General features: G+C 52.9%; 1 protein-coding gene across 1 annotated transcript in view; it reads right to left on the reverse strand.

Moving 5' to 3' along the window:
• The window catches only part of RABEP2 (rabaptin, RAB GTPase binding effector protein 2), a 13366-nt gene extending 1187 nt beyond the window's left edge, over window positions 1-12179 (reverse strand). The window contains exons 1-12 of the mRNA XM_026011084.2: window positions 11540-12179; window positions 10864-11070; window positions 6000-6157; window positions 3677-3787; window positions 3243-3590; window positions 2895-2990; window positions 2712-2810; window positions 1631-1786; window positions 714-891; window positions 580-591; window positions 427-482; window positions 61-177 (exon numbers count right to left, since the gene is read on the reverse strand). Of these exons, the coding sequence (XP_025866869.2) occupies window positions 61-177; window positions 427-482; window positions 580-591; window positions 714-891; window positions 1631-1786; window positions 2712-2810; window positions 2895-2990; window positions 3243-3590; window positions 3677-3787; window positions 6000-6157; window positions 10864-11070; window positions 11540-11600 (1599 nt within the window). The 5' untranslated portion in view covers window positions 11601-12179. The remainder of the gene's footprint in view (window positions 1-60; window positions 178-426; window positions 483-579; window positions 592-713; window positions 892-1630; window positions 1787-2711; window positions 2811-2894; window positions 2991-3242; window positions 3591-3676; window positions 3788-5999; window positions 6158-10863; window positions 11071-11539) is intronic.
• Window positions 12180-13878: the final 1699 nt, after the last annotated feature.

A 13878-nucleotide genomic window follows, 5' to 3' on the forward strand; every position in this document is an offset into this window, starting at 1 on the left:
TAGGACCTAGGATCAGCCACCTGGACCATGCCAGCCCAATGGAAAGGGGACACACCGTACCTGCAGGGCCTGAGACAGTCGGACGAAATCCCTCTGCACCTGTTCACTGGTCTCCAGCTCCGCCTGCAGCCGCAGCACCTTTGCCCTCTGTTCCGAGAGCAGGTCTGTGAGCTGGGCCTGGGGGGACAGGACACAGGGGTGGGGCCTTGTGCCACATGGGAGGGGCTGCAGCCGGAGACACAGGAGGTCTGGATGGGGGAGCCCCTTCCACGCTATCCCTGGCTCTGACCTCTTCTGTGAGGCCAGAGCTCCACCCGGCCTCCTCCTGTCCTCCGGGAGACAGAAAGGACAGAAGGGCCCACTGAGGGTCCCCACACTGCAGTCCCTCCCGCCGTCACAGAGTCTGGCTCCAGAGCCCAGCCTCACCTTGCTCTGTTCCTGCTGGACCCGCTCCATCTCTGTCCTCAGGCTGCACAGGGAGGCTGGGAAGTCAGGCAGGAGCCAGCTGTCAGGCCCACGCCCTCTGTCCCTCCCTCCCTCCCATCCTGCCCTACCCAGCAGGGCTCTGGCAGTACTCACCCTCTAACACCTCTGTGTGGAGAGAAAGAGAGAGAGGTCAAAGCTCCTCCTCACACAGGCTCCTCCCTCTCCCCTCCTGGCAAGCCCAGGTGCTCCCCTGTGGGGGAGGTCAGCCTCTGTTCCTCCTCCCTTACCTGTCTCCTCCCGCTGCACCCTCAGCTGACCCTCCAGGCTGGCCCTGGCTGCCGTCTCCTCCTCTAGCGCCTCCCGGAGTGTCACGATCTCAATCCGGAGCCGCTCGGCCTCGTGCTCCCGGGCCTGCTGCTGGGCCCGTGCCTCCTGCCTCGTGTGGCGCACCAGCTGCTGCAGGTCCTGGAGGGGAGCCACCATCCCAAGGGTGGGGGGGAGGAGGAGGGGAGGGAGGGAGGAAACTTAAAAGGGAAACCACCAAAGTGCCCAGCACAAGGAGTGGGGACGTCCAGAGATGGCCACCTAGAGGACGAGCCCAGGCCCGGGTGCCGGTGCCCAGTGACAGTCCCGCCCAGTTCCCTAGAGCAGGATGCCCCTTTGTCATGCTCAGGACACAAAGGTCAAAAAAAAAAAAAAAAAAAGAACACAAAGGTCAGTCTGTGTTTGGGCAGCTGTGCAGGTGTGAAAACAACACCAAGAAAGAGCAAGGCAATGGCAGAGGTCAGGACAGCAGACACAGAACCAAGGACCGCAGGGGTGCATGTCGGGAGGCAGACGTGGTCGTTCTCAGGGTGGGCAAGGGTTCTAATGAACTCAGTCAAGGATGACAGTTTCTTATAAACCAAGACAACAATCAACTCCATTTTGTGGATCTCACTTAAAAATAACTAACCAACCAAATCACTGCTTCTCCGTGTCACACATTCTGCTAACTCATTTTCTCTTCACACCAAGGCTGGGAAGGGGGTACAGTCCCATTTTTCAGACAAGTCGAGTGAGTTGGTCAAGGTGACACAGCTAATACACAGCAGCCCGGGGTGAGTCCCTGAGTCCCACGGTCCCAGGCCAATGCCTTTCTGTGTGTGGAGGGAAGGGGCCAGAGGAGTGGCCCTTGGGTCCTCAGCACCCACACTCCGCTTACCGGCACTGAGCTGGGCAGCGAGTCCTCATGGCCCTCATCCTGCTCCAGACCCCAGGGGGCTGAGGATGGCGGCTGCTCAGCCCGGAGCCCTTGGTTTTCCTCAGTCAGCTTCTTCACCTTGTGGCTCAGGCACTTGTGTGAGGTGGCCAGCTCTGCCTGGGGATGGACAGTCAGTAGGATGGGATGATGGGGACCAGCTATCACCAGTGCCCCGTGAGGCCAAACCCTGAACCCTCCTCCCGACACCGCTGAGGGCCAGAAAGCCCTTGCCCTCCTCTGCTGAGAAAGGAAGGATCATACTCTATTAAGTACCTTTGACCACCAAGCTCTTTTTTTTTTTAAGTAAACTCCATGCCAATGTGTGGCTCGAACTCACGACACTGAGATCAAGAGTTGCATACCCCACCGACTAGCCAGCCAGGCGCCCCTGACTCACAAGTTCTTTATGCATGTTCCCCGGTGGCCTGGAGGTCACAAGTGGCAGGCCACTTCGAGTGTTTTATTTGTTCCATGTGTTTTTTGTTGTTTTTTTTTTTTAAGATGAAATTAGTTATCAACTTTAAAAACTGGGAGATAATACAGAAGTACCCAGGTTTCTGGCTTTTGTTGACAAATCAGAAAGTGTGTTGGCATCGGGCTCACATTCCCACGTGGCTCCCATCACAGAGCCGAGGGACAGCAGAGCCCTTTGCGGGCCTCCCGGCTTCCACACTGCTCCTTCCAGTCTACACCTGGCCTGACTCCGGGCTTGGGGCACATTTGATTTTGCAAGCCTCACTCACGACTCTGCAAGCGCAAGCGAGGTCCCGCCATCTCTATTTCAAGGAGGCAAGGCAGAGGCTCTGAACTCGTGGGATCAGCTCAAGATCACAGAGCTGGTATGTGGTGGGCCCCCTAGAACTCCTGCTCCAACCACAGTGCCTGGTGCTTGGAAACATTTTATGCACCGGGCACCAAACTCCAGGGTGCAGCTGGAGTGGCTGGAGGCGGGCGGGGCAGGACAGGTGCCTTGACCTTCCTGCAGGCCCCTCTCAGCCAATTCCCGTCACATACTCCTGTCCCTCATGCCCCGGCCCCTCACCATCTGTAGCTGAACCCGCTCCTGAGCCTGGCTCACAGTCCCCTGCAGGGTCCGCAGCAGCTGCTCTGAGTTCTGGACCTGGGCCAGGAGTACTTGCATCTGCGGGTAGGAAGCAAGGGTGAGGTCGGGGCCAGGAGGCAAGCAGCCAGGGACCCTGCTGGGACGGCGGCAGAGTGGGCCCACCTGCTTGGCGCAGTCTTCGTTGCTCCGTCTCAGGCCCTCCTGCAGTTCGTCCCGCTCCTGGCTCATGCTCTCCAGATCCTTCTGCAGCTGCCGCCCCTGCCACGGGTGCCAGCCTGTCTCAGCCTCCAAGCGGAGGCCTGCACTCCTCACTGCGCCCCTTGGGGCTGCTTCTGCATCACAGGGGCTAGGTGGGGGTGGGGGCACAGCTTCCAACTGGCCCCCCTGCTTCTGTGGCCTGAGCCCTGGTTCTAGCTCTGGGTGTGGACGCAGCAGGTGCTCAGTGAGCATCCGGGGGAGGAAGAGGAGGATGTGTGCCCCTGGGTGAGCTGCCCCGCCCCCTCCACTCACCTCTGTTTGCAGCTGCTCCCACTGGGTGTCGGGCACGAGCTGGTAACCAGGAGGGGGCAGGTAGATGCCCTCGGGGACCAGGGTGCCCGTGGACACCAGAGAGGCTGTCTCCTCCTGCTCGGGGCTCAGGCCCTGGCGGCTGCGGGGCAGGGAGGTGCTGCCGGCCCCACCGCCGAGGGAAAAGGAAGAGATGGAGGCACTGTCATCACAGTTGTGGGCGAAGGCTTCGGCCGCTGCACCACCGTCTCCACTCAGCTCCTCGAGAGGCTCCAGCGGGGGCGATGGGTCCCGGGACAGAGTCAGCAACTCCGCGGAGCCGTGCAAGGAAGGGGGGTGCCGGGGACGTCTCTAGGGGAAGGATCAGGGAGGAGGCTGGGGGGCCAGGGTCCTGCAGTGCCCCCTCTTCCCGCTGTACCCCCTGGCCGCCCCCTCACCTGGATCTCTTGAATCAGTTCCTCTGCCCTGAGCAGTTTTGCCTTCAGCTCCTCAATCTCTTGCTCCATAGGCAGCACGATCTCCCGAAGCTTCTCCGAGTCCTCATGGGCCTGGAAGAAGGGGGTTAAGTGGTAGCAGGCCCCCCATCTCTAGACAACTGGACCCCTCAGGTCTGTGCTGGGACTTCTCTCTAAGCATGTCAACCCTTCTAATCCTCCCAAGGAGGTGCTATCCATCCCCATTTTAAAGATAAGAACACAGAGGCTCTGAGAACTTACACGACTTGCCCAGGTCCCACAGGAGGCAAAGGGGCTGAAGTCATGACCATCTGCCTGGTGCCCACTCACTCATCATCCTTTCCTTCCCCACCATCCTTTTTCACTTGTATTTTTTATCACAGGCACTTACATTTGTAGTTGAACACATGCCCTAAAGTCTACACCACCATCTACAATTTTTCAGCTTCCCTGTAACTAAGCATGGTCACGTGACTCATTTCCAGCTAATGAAATGTTAATGCAAAATTCCAGGACAACTCCTTCAAGGGACAGGGTGTGCTTTTCTTTACTCCTCCTCCTCTTTGATGCTTAGACTGTGGACATGATGGCTGGCACTCCAGCGGTCATCTTGGACTGTGAGGCAATAAGCTACCCATGGCAATACAGTAACATAACAGGAACCTGTATTCCTGATGACTTGTTGAGCTAACAGCATTCCTGGAATGTCTATCTGTGGATTTTAAGAAAAATAAACTTCTATCTTATTTAAGCTACCATTGATTTGGGTTTTCAAATCTTATCCTAACTGATATGTCCTTTACTCCCATCACCCCCGCATTGCTGGCCATTTCTTTTTGGTCTGTTTTCAGGTTTGGGATCCTGGTGAACTTGCAAAGCCAATGGCCTCTGGCCATCTCTACCTGGATGTCACACAGGCTCCTCTATTCAAGTACAGCCAAGCACTTACAACGCTGTTTGTCCCCCTATGGATCAGGTCACCTGCCCAGCTGTCCAAGGCTGAAATCTGCCAGTCACCCAACCTCTTCTGATCCATGCCATTTCTACCTCCTTGAATCACTCAAACACCTGTCTCAAGGAAGCTCAGTTTAACCCTCCAAATCCCTTCTGTGAAAAGTTGCAACAGCAGGGTAGGCCTGAATGGCCCAAATAAAACACTTCTGGTCCCGTCCGAAGTCCTGGAATACACGTTCTGCGGATGCCTGTGCACTGGGCGGACATGGCCGATGCAGGAGGTGGGTGGGGACTGACTGCCCGAACCTACGCCTGCTGTCCTTCTGCTCACTGCACTAGGCTACTGCTCGGCAGGGCCCTCTCCCTCACCCACTATGGAAGTGCTCCCTAGCATCACTGGCAATGCAAGCAGCAGCCTCTGCTGGGAAGCTGTGGGTTGCAAGCCTCCTTTCTCAGGCTCCTATTTGGATCTTTGTGTTTCTATCCAGGCCATCTTCCCGAGCCTCTGCTTCCTCCTGCATGAAATGAGGTAAGCACCTACACTACCTCACAGGGCTGCTTTGAGGATCAAATGAGGTAATGATGTGAACTCGTTTTGAAAGACTGAAGTCTGGGAAATCAGTTCCCTACCACGTCAAGGGGACACCGATGATAAAGGCGATGATAAGCCACAGAGATTAAGAACAAGATTTTTAGAACCAGACTGCCTAGATTTTTAAATTCCTACTCTGCAGGCCACCTGGGTGGCTCAGTGGTTGAGCATTTGCCTTTGGCTCAGGTAGTGATTCCAGGGTCCTGGGATCGAGTTCTGCAATGGGTTCCCCATAGGGAACCTGCTTCTCCCTCTGGCTATGTCTCTGCCTCTCTCTGTGTCTCTCATGAATAAACAAAATCTTAAAAAAAATAAAATAAAAAAACAAAATAAAATAAATCCCTCCTCTGCATTTTATATGTATAACCCGGGAGATTTACTGAACTTCTCTGAACCTTGTCTTACTCATCTGTAAAATGGGCCAATGAGGAAAGCTTGGAGACAGATCCGTCAAGCACTGTTCTCAGGGCCTGGTGCACAAGTGCCATCCTTAAGTGTCAGCTCCCTCCCCCTTATGTGATCTCCTTCATTTTAGAGGCAAACAACTCGAGCCATCCTGCCAGGAAGCAGTAAAGCCAGGACCTTGCCCAGTACAGAGTCAGTACATGACACACGTGGAATTATTACTGGGTGCCCTGCTCCCCACCATCTGGGAATGGGACTCCAACAATCCCTCTGCCCCGTGGTCACCTTGGCTGCCTCAACATCTTTCCAAATCCTGGGGAGTGTGTGTGTGTAGGGGCGGGGAGTCACCCTAACCTTTTCCATCTGCTTCTCCAAGGAGTCCAGGGGGTGAGCCCGGGACAGCAGCTGCTTCAGGCGCCCCAGCTCCCGATCCTTCTCCTCACAGTCCTGCTGCTGTTGCTGCCGCTCCTGCTTCAGGGAAGTGATCTGAGCTTCATAGCTGCTGATGGAGTCTGGAGAGGTGGGGAGGGCAGAGGAGAAAGGGTCAGCGCCCTGGCTCTACCTGTGGGTGACGATGGGGGGGCTCTTTACCCCCATCGCTCTGCGAGGCCGTTTATCAGAGCGACGGAGGCCATGGGCTTTGTGAAGAGATGGCCCTGGGCCATCGGCATCCTCAGCTGCGAAACGAGGACACTAACGAGTACCCCACCAGCTTGTTGGCATATGAGATGACATCTGGAAGGTGTTCAGCCCTCCTCCTGGTACACAATAAATGAGGAAGATATGATCTCTATTCTCATTGCTATGCACCAGTAACGAGCAACCTCCAATAACAGTAGTGAATTTTTACTCTGGGCCAGACTCTGAGCTGGGTTCCGGAAACAGAGAAATGAATCAAACACAACGGCTGACACCAGAAACCCACATTCTGATGGAGAAGGCAGCTGTGGGAACAGCTACAGAGAAGCGTGATATACAGCTCCAAGAGGACCATTTTCGGGCTTGTGGGTCTCAGAGGAGGAGCTCTCCAGTCTGCTTGCCAGGCCAGGAAAGGACACCGGCAGGCAGTGGAGGAGACAAGAGACAGACTAAGTCACAGGACCAGCCTGAGAAAAGGCTCAGTGGGAAAGTGGATGGTGTATCTGGGGCAGGCTGGGCATGTTGCAAGAGTTAGAGTGAAGGTGCCTGAAGAGAGATGCCAGAAAGGGAGGACAGGGTGGTAGTAGATGGCTCCCGAGGCCCTGAATGCCACACCAAGGAGTTTGGAATTTGTCCTACAGGTTAGTGGGAGGTGGAGGTGATGCTGGGTGGCACGGGGCCACTTTTTTTAAAGATATTTTTTTGAGAGAGAGTACGCACGTGTGAGTGGCAGGGGCAGAAGGAGAGAGAGAATCTTAAGCAAGCTCCACTCCCAGCATAGAGCCTAGTGCAGAGCCCGATATAGGGCTCTACTCGAGACTTGACTTCACGCCCGTGAGAGCATGACCTGAGACGAAATCAAGGGTCAGACACTTAATTGACTAAGCCACCCAGGCGCCCCCTAAAGTTTCTTTTTTTAAGTCATCGCTCCAACCAATGTGGGGCTCAAATTTACAATCCCAAGATCAAGAGTCCCATGCTCTACCGACTGAGCCAGCCAGGCGCCCCACCACCTTTTATCTGCATAGTTATTTATTTTAACATGTACTAACATTTGAAGTAAAGATTCTTTTTCCAGACTACCTGGGTTCAATCTTCTGCTTTCTAGTTGTATGACCTGGGGCAAGTTATTTAACCTCTCTGGGCCTCAAAGCATCCCCTGCAAAATGGAAACAGATACTAATTCCTACCTCATGGAGATTGTTATGCAGATTAAATACTCATAAAGCGGTGTCCCTGGCTGCCTTAGTCAGAAGATCATGCAACTCTTGATCTCAGGGTTGTGAGTTTGAGTCCTAGGTTGGATATAGAGATTACTTAAGTAAATAAAATTTATTTATTTATTTTTAAAGATTTTACTTATTTATTCATGAGAGACACACAGAGAGAGAGGCAAGACATAGACAGAGGGAGAAGCAGGCTCCTCACTGGGAGCCCAATGTGGAACTCTATCCCTGGACCTGGGATCACATCCTGAGCCAAAGGCAAATGCTCAACCATTAAGCCACCCAGTCGTCCCAAATAAATAAAACTTATTTATTTATTTACTTATTTATTTAAAGATTTTATTTATTCATTTGAGAGCAACAGAGATAGAGAGAGAGAACATGACCAGGGAGAAGAGGGAGAAGCAGGCTCCCCGCTGAGCAGGGAGCCTGATGTGGGGCTTGATCCCAGGACCCTGAGATCATAACCTGAGCTGAAGGTAGATGCTTAACCGATTGCCACTCAGGCACCCCCAAATAAATAAAATTTAAATAGAGAGTCATAGAGTATTTAACTCAGAGCCTGGCACATAGTAAGTGCTCAACAAATGTTAACTATTGGGGTACCTGGGTAGCACAGTCAGTTGAGCATCCAACTCTTGGTATCAGCTGAGGTCGTGATCTCTGGGTTGTGAGATCAAGCCCCAAGTGGGGCTTCCTGCTCAGTGGGGCGTCTGCATCTTCCTCTCCCTCTGTGTTCTCTCTTGTCTCACTTTCTCTCAAATAAATAAATAAAATCTTAAAATAAAACAAATAAACGTTGACTTTTATTATTATTATGACTACAGGTATGCTGCATTTTTCGAAAGTTCACATTACACCACTTCACTTTTACAAAAATCCTATATTAGTACCTGTTTTTTACTAACTAAAAGAAACCAAAGAGGATTTTCACTTTTGCAAAAAAAAAAATGACAAAAGGTGAAAATGGTGGTTAGTGCTTGTTTTGCAGAGAGCCCTCAGAGGCAGTGCGCACCCCGAGCAGCCACAGTGGCACTGCCACACCCCTTGCCAGGGCACTACACTCAGCCTCTCAGCATCATGGCCTTGAACTGTGTGAGCATCTTGATTTATTTTATGCATTCATGAGCAAAATGGGTCGTAAAGTATCAGAAAAGGGTGGTAAAGTATCAGAAAAATTGTAAAGTATCAGGGGTTATTTTTTAGATCTGGGAATACTCAAAAAATTTTCCACATAAATTAGTGGTAATTGTGCCTTCACCTTCATTTTACACGCTATTCTGGTTTAGAAAATTTTCATAGGAATGCTTGAATTTAAAAAAAAAAAAAAGGAATGCTTGAATTTTGGATAGTGGGGGAAACCTGCATTATTATCATTTAGGACACAGCTTCTCTCATACGGACAGGAAGTTTCTTTTCTTCATCATTATTTTTTTAAGTTTATTTATTTAAGTAATCTCTATACCCAACATGGGGCTTCAACTCATAACCCTGAGATCAAAAGCTGCATATTCCTACCAAATGAGCCAGCTGGGTGCCCCAAACTTTTTCTTTTTCTCTTTTTCTTTTTCTTTTTCTTTTTCTCTTTTTCTTTTTCTCTTTTCTTTCTTTCTTTCTTTCTTTCTTTCTTTCTTTCTTTCTTCTTTCTTTCTTTCTAGATTTTATTTATTTATTTGAGAAAGAGAAAGAGAAATTCATTTATTATGAATAAATAAATTAATTAAAAATCTTTTTAAAAATTAAAATAAAAGGATCCCTGGGTGGCGCAGTAGTTTGGCACCTTCCTTTGGCCCAGGGCGTGATCCTGGAGACCCAGGATTGAATCCCACATCGGGCTCCTGGTGCATGGAGCCTGCTTCTCCATCTGCCTATGTCTCTGCCCTCTCTCTCTCTCTCTCTCTCTCTCTGTGACTATCATAAATAAATAAAAATTTAAAAAAATTAAAATTAAATAAATGTGAGGGGTGGAGAGGGGAGAGAGAATCTTTTTTTTTTTTTTAAGATTTCATTTATCTATTCATGAGAGATACACAGAGAGAGGCAGAGACACAGAGGCAGGGGGAGGAGCAGGCTCCATGCAGGGAGTCCAGTGTGGGACTCGATCCCAGGTCTCCAGGATCATGCCCTGGGCCGAAGGCAGGGGCTAAACCGCTGAGCCACCCGGGAATCCCGGGGAGAGAGAATCTTTTTTTTTTTTTTTAATTTTTATTTATTTATGATAGTCACAGAGAGAGAGAGAGAGAGAGGCAGAGACACAGGCAGAGGGAGAAGCAGGCTCCATGCACCCGGAGCCCGACGTGAGACTCGATCCCGGGTCTCCAGGATCGCACCCTGGGCCAAAGGCAGGCACCAAACCGCTGGGGCCACCCAGGGGTCCCCCGGGAGAGAGAATCTTAAGCAGACTCCGTACTCAGCACAGAGCCTGACATGGGACTCAATATCGCCACCCTGAGATCATGGCCTGAGCTGAAATCAAGAGCCAGAGGCTTAACCAACTGAGCCACGCAGCACTCCCAAAAAATGGGTCTAATTTAAAGAATAAATAGTAAGTAGATAACAGAGTAAGTTGTATGAGGAGATAACCATGGTGCACAGATGGTATCTGGATGCCTGCAGTGTGGGAAATACAGACCCAGAGAAGTCTGGAGCCAGCAGTGGTTGTGAGAAAAGGAAATGACATGATGAGATGGGAATTTTAGGAAGTTTACTGTGGAAGCCAATGTCAAGGCCAGACTACAGGGCCAGACCTGTGAGAAGGCTGGGGGCACGCTCCAGGGGAGTTATCCAGAACCTCACTTCAGCAGGGGCCACGGAAACAGAGGAGTGGGAAAGGGCTGGAAGCAATTTCAGAGACTAGAGTAGAAGGGGGAAATAACAGCGTTGGCTGGCGGGGGGGAATCTGGGGTATCGGGAGCTGGTGTAGCTCAAGGACAGAATGGAAGGGAGGACAGAAAGTCTGAATATGTGTGGGGCAGTACAAATGTAGGAGTGCTTGTGGAAGGAAGGAAACCAGAGGGTTAGACTCACAGAGATGGGGCCCAGGGCTGAGTCTGAAACCCAGAGGCTTACATGAGGCTGGTTCCAGGAACTGAAAACTTGCCCATCTTTCAGGGTTGATCAGTCATCAGTGAGGGACCAGAAATGACACCGGGCAAGGGAACAGGTAGGAGCTCAGAACTAAACTTAGTTGGAACCCAACAGAGATGCTTCTAGCAGGGGTAACACCTCTATGCAAATCAGAAAAGGACACCCCTTCCTCTGGGCCCTGAGGCCTGCCCCATGCTAGGCAGCCCCGCTAACCTACCCCACAGCACATCTGTGCCCTCTGATCCCCTCTTATGGGGCTGCCTCACCTTTCAGGATGGCCTGCAGCGAAGCCACCTCCTCTTGGCACTGCCGCTGCACTGCAGCCACGGCCTCCGCCTTCGTGCTCTCGCTCACCTCCGCCACAGCCTTCATGGTCTCCATTTCTGCCAGGGCGCCTGCCAGCTCAGCCCGCAGCCGGCTGAGCTCTGACTCGGTTTCAACCTCCGCCCCGTCTTGGGGTTGGGGGTCCAGCGCTGTGGAGGACAAGGATCAACCTTTTTTCCCATCACTTCCAGGTTCCCCTGTACCCCCAGACTCTCAAATCTTTAAGTACTGCAACCTAGCGCTTGCTGCCACGGTCCTCCCACCCCCACCTGGCCCCGCCCCGGTCACCTGGCCCCGCCTCCTTCTCACCTCGCTCTGCCACGTGCTGCTTGGAGCCCCGCCTTCCCCCTCCACCCACCTCTTTTCCCGGACGAGACCCCTCCCTTCCAATGGCCCCGCCCCCTCCCCCACGGTGCCGCCTCTCACCTGCCCAGGGCCCCCTCGACGGCCGGGCCACGCCCCCTCCTCGAGGGCCGCAGGCCCCGCCCCCTCCCTCCAGACGGCGTGGCCCCGCCCCTTTCTCCAGTCTCCCCTCACCGCCCCCCATCCGCCCGCTCCGAGCTCGGCCCCGCCTCCGGCTCCACCGCCCCTCGCGTGCATGGACGCGCCCTCACGTACCGGCCCCCGGCCGCCGTGGCCAGCCATCCTCGCCCGCGGCCGCCGGCGCAGCCGCCGCCATCGCCTCCGCGCAAACGGCGGGTTCCAGCACTCCCCGGTGACGGCGCTCACCCCTTCCGGGTCTCCTCGGCTGTTTCCGGATCCGCTCGGCTGTTTCCGGATAGGCCCCGGGCTCGAGGCCCAGGCGGGAGTCGGGGCCCGATTGCCGAGCCCGGGCCGAAGATTTCCGAGTCGCAGCCCGAGCCCAGCCGCGGGCCCACGCCCCGCCCCGCCCCGCCTTCTTTCCTGGGCAGCGCTGTTCCAGAAGGACGCTTGTCCTTCAAACCCTGAAGAAGTTCTTTCATCAAAGGCCTTCTGGCATTTCCGCGTGACCTTGGAGGGTCTGCTCAAGTTACACCTTCCCCGGGACGCCCGCCCGCCTCAGCCTAAAGGGGGTGAAGCTTCGCGGTCTCTTCCGAGCCCCGCAGCCAGCTCCTCGATGGTCCCCTGACCCCCTTCCGCCGGGGCCCGGCTCGCATGACAGCGAGTTGTGGCCGAGCCTGCCTGCACCTCTGCCCTGGTGGAGCGTCCCTCGGGGCAGGGCTGCGGTCGGCTTCACTTTTCAGGGCGCCGGAGTCCCGCGTAGTCCGTTCGAGAAGTCGGAAACTTCCACGTCCCCGCCCCCACCTTGATACTCAACCAGTCAGGGCTTCCTGCTAATCCCCCCTCCCCGCCCCGCCGCCCTTTCCTGGGCCTCTCAAATCCCTCCTCTCCTCCCGGGGCAGGGGCCCCTGCCCTAAATCAAGGTCTCATTATCTGTGAACTTTCCAACAGGCGACCTGACATCTTCCCTTGGACGGTGACAGGCAGCTCAAACTTAGGTCTAGGATCTTGATTCTCATTCTCCCAAGCCCGTTTCTCCCTCTTTGAAGTACATTCCAGGAGCCTGCAAGTCCTGTAAACCTCTACCTCCAAAGGACTGAATATTCCAGAAGGTGTTCCTTTTTCTTCTCCAGCACTAACGCCATCTCTCTCCTAGACTTCCATAACGTCTCCTGTTTCCCTGTGTCACCTTTTGGCTCCTTTAGTTAATTCTCAAAGCGTTTAGAGTGATCTTTGCAAAAACATCATATGTCAGCTTAAAATCTTCTAGTTCAATGCACGGGCAAAGGACAGGAATAGACCTTTCACTGATGTCACAGATGGCAAATATGTGCAAGAAAAGACGTTCACAGTCATCAGCCATTAGGGAAATGCAGATTAAAACCACAAGGAGTTATCACTACACACCTACCAGGATGGCAAAAATTTAAAAAAAGAGTGATAATACCAAATGCTGGTGGGTATGTGGAAAAACTGGATTTCTCTTATAGTCCTGGTGGTAAATGTAAATGGTATAGCCATTCTGGAGGTGCCTGACTGATCAAAAGCATGTGACTCTTGATCTTGGGGTACCGAGTTTGAGCCCCACATTGGGTGTAGAGATTACTTAAATAAACAAGCAAGGGATCCCTGGGTGGCGCAGCGGTTTGGCGCCTGCCTTTGGCCCAGGGCACGATCCTGGAGACCCATGCTCCCGGTGCATGGAGCCTGCTTCTCCCTCTGCCTCTCTCTCTCTCTCTCTCTCTCTGTGACTATCATAAATAAAAATTAAAAAAAAATAAACAAGCAAACTTCTAAAAAACAGTTCCTAACAAAACTAAACACGACCTTATTTGAATACTAAACTTTTCCCCACCTCAGAAGTCACCTTCTTCATGAGGCCTTCCCTGACCATCCTGTCTCAAGGAGCTACTTCTATCACTGATCCATCATTAGATAACTTCTCACCATTTGAAACTGTTTACTCATTAGGGATCCCTGGGTGGCGCAGCGGTTTAGCGCCTGCCTTTGGCCCAGGGCGCAATCCTGGAGACCTGGCATCGAATCCCGCGTCAGGCTCCCCGTGCATGGAGCCTGCTTCTCCCTCTGCTTCTCTCTCTCTCTCTCTGTGTGTGTGACTATCATAAATAAATAAAAATTAAAAAAAAAATTGTTTACTGATTAACTTGCTTATTACCTGTCACTCTTTGCCCTTCCAAAGTCCCCAAAACTTGAATCAAAACTCTATGAAGTATCTTGTCTCCTGCTATTTCCCCACACCTAGCACAGGGCCTGATTACAAAAAAGAGGTGGGCGGGGGGGGGGGGGGGGGGGGGGGGGGGACACACCTGGATGGCTTAGCTGTAGAACATCTGCATTTGGCTCAAGGTGTGATCCTGGAATTCCAGGATTGAGGATCCCTGCAGGAGCCCACTTTTCCCTCTGCCTGTGTCTCTGCCTCTCTCTGTGTTTCTCATGAATAAATAAATAAATAAATA

Source organism: Vulpes vulpes, chromosome 3 (assembly GCF_048418805.1).
Source record: "Vulpes vulpes isolate BD-2025 chromosome 3, VulVul3, whole genome shotgun sequence".
In the NCBI taxonomy this organism is placed as follows: domain Eukaryota; kingdom Metazoa; phylum Chordata; class Mammalia; order Carnivora; family Canidae; genus Vulpes; species Vulpes vulpes.